This window comes from Nothobranchius furzeri, chromosome 1, assembly GCF_043380555.1.
Source record: "Nothobranchius furzeri strain GRZ-AD chromosome 1, NfurGRZ-RIMD1, whole genome shotgun sequence".
NCBI lineage: Eukaryota > Metazoa > Chordata > Actinopteri > Cyprinodontiformes > Nothobranchiidae > Nothobranchius > Nothobranchius furzeri.
The window spans coordinates 60,386,269-60,396,497 of record NC_091741.1 but is presented as its reverse complement, the minus strand read 5'-3'; the positions used below and the strand labels follow the sequence as shown (position 1 = coordinate 60,396,497).

The 10,229-nt window shown below is 47.9% G+C and overlaps 1 protein-coding gene across 1 annotated transcript in view; it reads left to right on the top strand.

Moving 5' to 3' along the window:
• LOC129162960 (uncharacterized) overlaps positions 1-8,876 on the top strand; it is a 13,015-nt gene extending 4,139 nt beyond the window's left edge. Inside the window, exons 5-6 of the mRNA XM_054739492.2 lie at positions 1,663-1,758; positions 8,636-8,876. Coding sequence (XP_054595467.2) covers positions 1,663-1,758; positions 8,636-8,713 — 174 coding nt within the window. The 3' untranslated portion in view covers positions 8,714-8,876. The remainder of the gene's footprint in view (positions 1-1,662; positions 1,759-8,635) is intronic.
• Positions 8,877-10,229: the final 1,353 nt, after the last annotated feature.

Below are 10,229 nucleotides of genomic sequence, written 5' to 3'. Positions count from 1 at the left end.
TATCAGTTCAGCACAGCTGTGTGTCTGCTCGTGCATGTCTGTCACAAGCAGGTGTTACACGGCTTTCTACAAGCATCTGTGATTCCCCTGAAGAAGGGGTCGGACCTTTAAATGTTGTATTTTTATTTTTTGTTCAAAATAGGTGAGTTTCCTTTGTTGGAACGTCAGTGCGAATTCTGAAAGAGGAAAATTGACCGGGAGACTGGATGGCCCAGTCCCTTCGGGACTTTGTACAGACGTCAGCATAATGCGACTGAGTCAGCAGTGAGTGATGTCACTGATCAGCACCAAAAAGCGTCCGCAGTAACATTAATAACATTAAAAACTTTATTCTGTCAAAGTCCAGCGATTGAATCCATTCAGAGAACGAAAGCAGCTGTGTGATGTAAGATGTGGCATTCAATGACCAGAAGAAATGTCCACGTCGCTCACTGAGACAACAAAGCCATGTGAATTGTGCCATGGTGTTTTTTTGGTATTGGGAGTAATGGCAAACGCAGCGTGTGCGGCACTTTTGCTTCCATTCTGCTTCACAAGCAACTCTTCTAATTTTACTAATGCCAGTTGTTTTGGACAACACCTGCTGATGTGTTTCCTACTGAGTTACAACCAATCAACGTAAATTTACGCATCATGGCTGGTTTGAATCACCCCCATAGACTATGATGGAATCTCTTTGAATGAGCTGTGTTCTGCTGCCGTTCCGTGCCGCTGATGCATCCAGTGTGAAGTAGGGGTTAGTTTTAATGTTTTTATTTATTTTTGTGATTTTTAACCAAACACCGAATGAGAGTTGCTATGCTTTCTGAACCAAGATGTAAACAGAAAGTGACTTGAGTAAAAATACCAAAATGTTCCAAGAAGAAGTTGTAAAACTAAATCAAAAGTGAATGAGCTCTTGTATTCAGGACAGAACTGGGGAGGTAACAGTTTAACTGCTTTCACCTTCTCCACATATGTCAGCGAGTCTTCCTCTTTAAACTGACAGACATCAAACTAAATGTCTCCCTCGCTCACGTCTACTTCCTACACACGTTACAGCTGTCGAAACACTCGCACACGTACACACGAGTGTGCAGCATGACAGAAATGTTAATCAATGGCAGACACAGTTCATTTAGAGCAACTGGGCTTGGCCATCTCACACATATCCTGTGTCAAGCCTTTAATACACAATTCCCCCTTTCTCCTTTGCACACATGTACCAATTTTCCTTAAAAACACACAAACAGTCAGCAGGAAACTGAATCCAAGAGGGTCCAATTTGAGGTCAGGGGTAGACCGCCAACAGCTCCGGCAGTTTTCATTATGCGTTGACTTGGGATCCTGGGGTGCCCCTGGCAGAATATACACGGACACATCATTATGTCAGGATGAGTTTGCTGACTCCAAAAGGATCCTGCAGAGCTTTAAGATGCTGAGGACTTAGTGTGAAGGATCGTAGATGTTTTCTGTGTCAACTTCCTTTTTCTGCCCAAGGCTGCAGAAATGAATCCTGAAACTTGGCATTTGCCCACATGGGATGTTATGTCAATCATGTATGGAACGTCATATGGGCAGATGTTTTACAATGCAGCATATAATCATGTCTCATTAAAATTACAGACAACTTGACAATGTTTTTTGTGTGTGTGTGTTTAAAGGAATATTGTGGTGTTTCAGGAAAAAGAGCAGCGGTGGAGGATTCACGTAGCAGAACTCACCTCCAAGCAAGAAAGGGCTCTTCAAGATAAACTGATGAGACTCCAGAAGTTCAGGGTGAGAAGAATACCAAAAATGATCTTTTTTTTTTTGCAGAAATCCTATACAGAAAATAATGCTTGGATTTTAAAGGTGGCAAATGGTTGATAATGTTGGGTGTTTGGAAAATAAATCTTAAGCCTAGTTGATGCTTCTGCATCAGCGCCACAAGGGACAGACGCATTGACAAAGACGTTTTGCTCTTGGACTTCTCCGTCTCCTGGGGAAAGTTGCAAAGCAATTCACTGCCAGGACAACAGAGGGTGGAGCACTTTTCTGTGGGATCCTGTCATCTGGTCCAAGATTGTGCATTTACTATTGTATTTATATTGTGTATTTTAAATTTCAGATATTTTTAACATAGAGCCATTTTTGTCTCTCGTTCTCCTCCACCTCTTCATGCTCTTGCCACTTCTAAACCCACGTTTCCCCTCATTTCCGTCCACAAATAAAATACTTGCTGCATACCTTTTCACTCTTCCAGTCACGGGTGAATAAACGTTCATTTTTTTAGAGTTTTTCTGTGAGGTATTCTTCAAGAGACCATGGTCTTGAGTAAGACAAGGGTAGAAGGCCTTTCCCGGGTCAGGGATGAGGTGCTGCCCCAAGTGGAAGAGTTTAAGTATCTCGGGTCTTGTTCACGAGTGAGGGAATGATGGAGCATGAGATCGATAGGCGGATTGGTGCTGCGTCTGCAGTGATGCGGGTGTTGTACCAGTCTGTCATGGTGAAGAGAGAGCTGAGCTGGAAGGCAAAGCTCTCGATATAACGGTCTATCTACATGACTACCCTCACCTGTGGCTATGAGCTTTGGGTAGTGACCAAAAGAATGAGATCGCAGATTCAAGCGGCTGAAATGAGTTTTCTCCGCAGGGTGGCTGGGCTCTCCCTTAGAGATAGGGTGAGAGCCTCGGTCATCAGGAAGGGGTTCGGAGTAGACCAACTGCTCCACATCGAGAGGAGCCAGTTGAGGTGGCTTGAGCATCAAGTTAGGACACCTCCCTTGTGAGGTTTTCTGGGCACGTCCAACCAGGAGTAGACCTAAAGGAAGACCCAGGACACGTTGGAGGGACTCTGTTTCTCAGCTGGCCAGCAAATGGCCTGGGATTTTCCCAGAGGAGCTGGCCCAAGTTGTTGGGGAGAGGGAAGTCTGGGCCTCCCTGCTTAGGCTGCTGCCCCCTGCAACCCGACCATGGATTTGACAGATTTTTAGAAAATTGGGCCCAACTCAGTCCATCCTTGTGAGTCTGTAGGAAAGCCCTAGCAACGACGGATAACAGCATTATTGAGGTAACGTCACCATACTGACACAAACGCAGAAGCATAAAATAGGCTTTACTTTATCAACCATAAAATAAAATAAAACAGATTGCCATATTTGAGTTTTAAATCTTTACCCAAATTGGTACCCAAAGGGACACTAGGTATTGGGGTTCTGGATTTTGTTTGACTTTATTTCACATTTCAGTTGAGTAAGTGACTAATAACCTCCATTTTCATGGACTTCCCCTGAATGTCTTAATTTCCATCCTGTCAAGGACTTTGCATTAAAATGGTGCAACATTTTATACAAGCTGCAGAATACAGCAACACTTGCGGCATGAGATTCCTGCATTCATAACGGAATGGTGGCTGACATCACAAAGTCTGGGCTGTGATTCAATGCACTGTAGCATCAGGGATTCATGGTGGGAGAAAATGTAAAAGAACACACAGAAACATTCACAGGAGTAACTGAAGATAAAAATCAATGAGAGGTGGTTGACAATTTCTGTTGGATTATGGAAAAACCATCTAAGAGACATCTGCGGTAAAAATGAAGCCTTTACTCAAGTAAATTAAGTAGAAAAAAATCAGAAACCCTGTCATTTTGAGACTCATTCATAACTTTTATCCCATGTAAAGATGGGTGATGATATAAAGCTGAACATTTGAAGAAATATTTAGATTGTTTGATGAAGCAAGACATTTTTGCACAACTTACATCAGTGTTTTACTCCCCGTCTCATAAATGTGTTTATATTTAGTTTATTTTGTGAGCTAAACACACCAAAGCCATTTATTAAGTGATGCCTTAAATTCATTTAAAATCCCCTTTAACTAGAGCATCAAGTTGTGTAGAAAACTAAAATGCAAAGTAAAAGAGTTCATTTTCCAAAAAGGAAAACATGCAAGATCTTTCTTTGTTCCTTTGTCAGTTTCAATTTCCATGCAGGATTAAAACAGGAAAATATCCATGCTATAAAGAATGTGAATAGCCATGCTGAGTGGGAGGGCCATCGGCCCTTTGGCCCCACTACTTCCTGGACCCTTCCTCCACATAACCTCAAGTCTAAATGTTGATGTCACATCAGGCGTCTGTAGTTGTTCTCATGTCTGTCCTTGTAAAACGTGTTGTTGATGCAAACCATCGATGCCAACAGTGTGCAGCCACAGGATTTCTAATGTTTTAAGTCTCTGCATCTCAAAACAAGAGTCGTCATCCCACACTATTTACAAGCTAAAGATGGGTTCTCTTTCTTAACATTCATTTTGATGTCTCACTATGGGATACGCCCCTCCGCGGATTCCTCAGAAGCACTTATCTCAATACGCCAATCCTGATTGGCCAGTGATCGTGACGTACACTTCCCCTGCTACTATAAGTAGCAAGCGTCCCAACGCATGCACCATTCAATCACCTCTTCTCGTTTTGGTGGTTGCTTATCTCTCAGGTAAGTTAGCTCAACTGTTCACAGACAGAGCCAGCTAATATTCTCTCTCTGTCGCCGAACGTTAACTAACTGTCCTTCTGTCCTGACATTCACCATAGGCTCGGGGCATAGCGAGCAGCTTCACACTCCAGTGCACCTGTTCGTTCTCTGGCTAACACACCAGTTAGCCCACATGGAAGCTGCTCCTCCCACCAGAGGAGTTCACGGCGCAGGAGCTCGCCTCTGTACCTGTGGGAACAAAATCTCGAGCAAAGACCTGCTCAAGGTCTGCTCGAGCTACCTCGGGCTGTAACAAGCCCAGCTGGCATTGGAAGTCCCCGGGTCGTGTGAGAGCTGTGCTTGCTTCACCCTGAAGAGCCTTCGCCGGTGGCTAGCGCGCCAAGCCTGCCGGCCCCTGGGACACTGCCTGGGGACGCCGGCGAACATGCCCTCCCGGAGCCGGAACCGTGTGCCGAACACAGCTGGGGCTCACAGCTCGAACTGGCCTTTCCGAGCCACCCCGTCGAGGACGTGTTGGAGTTGGACTACGGAGACGATGAGGACACCTCGGAACTCCTCACTTCAGAGGAGGAAGAGGATGACGACGTTTGTCTCCCCATCGCTCAGGCCTCCATGCCTAGCTTTCCGTCCTCTCCCAGGGATGGAGCGGCTTCTCCAGCCGCCCACCTGGACATGCAGTCAGTCTGCCGATGCGCTGCGACCAGGCTCAACATCCCTTGGCCCACCATGGTCACTGAAGCTGTCAGATCCCGCTACGAGGGAAAGAAGCTGCCTCAGGCCACAAGGGCGGCAAAGCCTCTCCTGCCCGCCTTCCCGGAGCTCCTCCAAGAAGTGAGATCCTCCTGGGACAAACACCCTTTCAGCTCCAGGTTTCCTGTCCAAGGAGCCTCCTCGCTGGACTTCGAAGGGATGGAGAAGGCTGGCATGCTTCGCATGCCGCCGATGGTACCGCTGGTTGCAGCTCACCTGCACCCACGGCTCTCGGCAACTTCCTCCAGGCCTCCCGCTCTCCCTGCAAAGGTAGACCGCTTCCAGTCGGCGCTGAACGAGAGGGCGAACAAGGCTGTCGCCATCTCGGTCCGAGCTTTGAATGTCTCCTCCATGCTCTCGGCGTACCAAGCCAAGCTCTGTGAGGACATGAATACGAAACCAGACCCGGAGGTGTGGGAGGAAATCACCGTACTGACCGTCATCTGCCTGCGGGTGCAGCGTTGCGCGGTCCAGGCCACAGCTAAAGCTATGGGCACGACGGTGCTTCAGGAACGTGCACGATGGCTGAACCTCACCAACCTCTCTGATAGAGAGAAGGAGGACATTTTGGACAGGCCAATTGTGCCTGAAGGCATTTTTGGCTCTGCATTGGCATCAGTGCAACAACGGTGTGAGGCAAAAAAGAAAGAGGATGAAGCCCTTCAACTCTGCCTTCCCCGTAAACCTTCACCTGCTCTGCCGGCTCAGCCGACTTTTCCTCAGGCAGCTGCCCGAACCCAGCCTCAGTTCCGGGTCCCAAAGCGCCCGAAGCCTCAAGCAGTCCAACCTACTCCTTCGGGCTCAGCGCCTCGACCAGTTTGGCCTCAGAGGTCCGGCAACCAAGCCGCTCTGCCACCGGGACAACCCACCTGGCCCGGCGGTCAGCAGGTGAGAAAGAAGAAAAGAGCAGCCTGACAGAGTTCTTTCCCTCCCGACGTTGCAGCTGGCAGTTCCCCGTTCGCCAGCTCCACCTGTTCAGTGTTACCATGGTGCTTTCTCCCCCCCTCACAGGACCCCTCCGGCAGAGTCCCCGAGCGGTTCAGGCTGGGGCCAGGACGTGCAACCGGCTGTGCCGGCTCAAAACACACGTCACAAGCACTTGCATTGTTTTTCACAAACATGTCATGCTCAAGAAGCATTAAAAAGTTTGCTGCCGCATCCAGACAGAATGTCAAGGGCGCAGCAAAAATCAACTCCTGGAGTGTCGCTCTGTCAGGGGTGTGTGGAGCAGAGAGCTCTGGGGGACACACATAAATTATCTGGAACTCCTCGCGGTCATTCTGGCCCTGAGAAGCTTCCTGCCTTTTCTCTCCGGCCATCATGTCCTAGTGAGAACAGACAACACCACGACTGTGGCTTATATAAACCACCAGGGGGGCTACGCTCCATGCGGTTACACACGCTGGCACGCAGACTGATCCTATGGTGCAGCAGGCATCTCCTCTCAATCAGAGCCACCCACGTCCCGGGTGTTCTTAATCGGGGGGCGGATCTGTTGTCCAGAGGGACACCCCTGTACGGGGATTGGAGCCTGCATCCAGCAGTGTTGGAACAGATTTGGATCCGGTTCGGCACAGCCGTAGTGGATCTCTTTGCCTCCAAGGAGAATGCTCAGTGTCCTCTGTTCTTCTCCCTGCGTGACCAAGACGCTCCACTCGGCGTGGACGTGCTGGCGCACGAATGGCCACGGGAACGCTTTACGCTTTTCCCCCAGTGGCCCTGATACCACCCACCTTGCTGAGGGTACGAACCCAGCTCCACACTCTCATTCTAGTGGCCCCATACTGGCCAGCCATGCATTGGATGGCGGACATTTTCCAGCTCCTGGAGGGCCAACCTTGGAAACTGCCGCTTCGCAGGGGACCTAGTGTCCCAAGCGGGAGGCTCAATCTTCCATCCTCATCCAGAACATCTGGCCCTGTGGGCCTGGCCCCTGAGGGGTGCGGGTTAGTGTCAGCAGAGCTGCCCCAGGCAGTCATTTGAACCATTCAGAATGCTAGGGCCCCCTCCACTAGGTCCCTATATGACTGTAAATGGAGGATGTTTGAAGCCTGGTGTCAGGGCAGGGAGGTCTCACCCTTCCAATGCCCGGTGAACGTCATTCTGTCTTTCCTGCAAGACTTGTTGGATGGGAAGAAGGCTTTCTCCACCATTAAAGTGTACCTAGCAGCCATTTCCGCCCGACACTTGGGATTTGGGAAGAAACTGGCAGGTCAATACCCCCTGGTGTGTAGCGTCATGAGGGGCGTGTGCAGGCTTCTCCCTGTGTCTGGACCCCTGGTGCCCTCATGGGATCTGTCCTTGGTGCTGTTGGCCCTCTCCGGGCCTCCATTTGAGCCTATGGACAGCCTAGACCTTAAGATCCTGTCTCTTAAGGTGGTGCTACTTCTGGCTTTGGTATCTGCAAAGCGAGTTAGTGACTTACAGGCTCTCTCTGTGCACCCATCCTGCACCCAGTTTGCACCAGGTGACATGAAGGTGTCCTTGAAGCCCAACCCTGCCTTTGTGCCTAAGGTGGTGGGCTCCTTTTCTCCTTTTATCCTCACAGCTTTCTACCCACCGCCCGTCTCCTCTCCTGAGGAGGAGCGGTTGCACAAGCTGTGTCCGATTCGCGCGCTCAAGGAGTATTTTAATCGGACGGAGAACCTTCGCAGGGGGGACCAGCTTTTTGTGTCATGGGGTGGGCCTCGTAAGGGGAAACCCGTCACAAAGCAGAGGCTTTCCCACTGGATTGTGGAGGCTATTTCTATGGCTTACTCCTGTCAGGGCATTCAGGCTCCTGTAGGGCTCAGGGCCCATTCTACTAGGGGCCTGTCTGCTTCTTGGGCCCTTTTTCGGGGGCTTTCAGTCCAGGAGATTTGTGCTGCAGCAAGTTGGGCTTCTCCACTTGCATTTGCATGCTTCTATGAGCTTGACGTTTTGGTCCCTGCAATGACTCACACAATTCTAAGTGTGGGGTCCTTGGCGGGCCAAGACGTATCCCTGTAGGTTGGTGATCGCTGGATAAGCTGTCTGGCAATACGGGAGTCTCCATATCCCATAGTGAGACATCGAAACGAATGTTAAGAAAGAGAACTTTAGGTTACTGTCGTAACCCCGGTTCTCTGAGTAACATGAGTGAGATGTCTCACCGGACAACCCTTCTTGCTGGGCGAAGCGAGAAGAGGTATTTATCTTGAATGGTGCGTGCGTTGGGACGCTTGCTACTTATAGTGGCAGGGGACGCGTACGTCACGGTCACTGGCCAATCAGGATTGGCATATTGAGATAAGTGCTTCTGAGGAATCCGCGGAGGGGCGTATCCCATAGTGAAACATCTCACTCATGTTACTCAGAAAACCGGGGTTACGACAGTATACTAAAGTTATCAGCATTCATTAGTTTCTGGTTCCACACATTCAGAAATTCCAAAACATTTTATCCTCCTTTAGGAGTTCCAGAGGAACTTTTTGAGAGAGGAGGAGGGGATGGAAGATGGGATCATTGGCCAAATCCTCATGAGGATGTAGATGCTCAACAGGACCCCAGGAAGGAGGCGTGGACGGTCACATGAATGGCTCAAGCTATCAATAATGAAACATTCTATCATGGTACTGAGAATCCAAGACGTGCGTGTGGTTGCAATTGTTTAAAGTCAAGAAAGGAATTTAAAGGTGCATTATGTAAGAATGACATCCTGTGGTCAAATTTGGTTACTGCTGGCTATTATTCGAAATACCCAACAGACTTTTTTACTGGCTGTCACCAGCTAGAGCACAGCATCAGGAGATTCTAGATGACAAGTAAAGATGAGTCTGACACAGGTAACTGATAAGTAGATAAATACATTTCACTGTAAAACTGAGTTGTTGATAATTGAAAAAAAAAGCTAGAAATATTTTTAGAAACAACTATTTGCTTCCAATTCACCATTAGCATTGTTAGCTCAAGGTTAGCTCAATGTTAGCCTCTAGCCTGCTTTACCTGAAATTGGAGTCAAACAAAAAGATGCCATAGCTTCTTACGGGTACAAGACAACATCAGGTTTACTCCTGTTTCTGGCTTAAGATCTTTAAAACATGCTGCTGCATTTTTGTCAACCGTGTCAAATTACAAATGCCATCACAGCAGTATTAGCTTGCACAGACTTGACAAACCTGTAGACTTGTAGATTGTAGATAAAGACTACATCCCTCTAGCTTTTTGAAAGGCAGACCCCCCCCCCCCCCCCCAACCTCACACACCTCCACGACCACCAGCTGACAAGGAAATCTGTTTCAATGTAATCTTACATATTGTGCCTTTAAGGCTTTGACTTTTTGCTTATAGGGAGCCTAAGTCACTTCCGCATCATGGGTCCCCTGAAGAAGGAAAAAATTAATCAATGGGGCTGAAAATGCTATTTTCGCTTGTTTTGTGCCATGGATTTCACATATGATATCCGTGAATTTTATAGACACATTTTGATACCAAGAAAGTGCTTATTTTTGAACAGGGGGAACGATATTGTAGGTTTTGTGTGAAAATAAGTCCAGGACTAGAAATGCGCTTCACAAAAGTGACATCATAGACCCAGACATGGAGACAACTGAGGGAAAAGTGCTGTAAGTTCAACAAACTTGCCACAGGAGGAAAGAACCACCATAAATCTGGTCATTTTGTTAGTAGCAGCTACGTTAGGGGAGAGGAGATTATGTGGTGACGTCACATGTGCGACGTGCTAATTTCTCATGCTATTTACGAACTTTTACAAGCTAATAAATCTCAAAGTACGCGACTTGCGTAGTCGAAACACCCATCATTACTTTTCATTAAAATTGCAGTACAACATATGTGCGATTCAGGGCATAAGGCAAAGCAGATTAGAAAATAGCATTTTTTGCCCCGTTGACTTGCATTCATTTATTCTTTCTTCCGGGGACCCATGATGTGGAAGTGACTTAGGCTCCTTTATTTGGAGGACTTAGGAAAGGAAAGGAAAGGAAAGGAAAAGAAAGGAAAGGAAAGGAAAGGAAAGGAAAGGAAAGGAAAGGAAAGGAAAAGAAA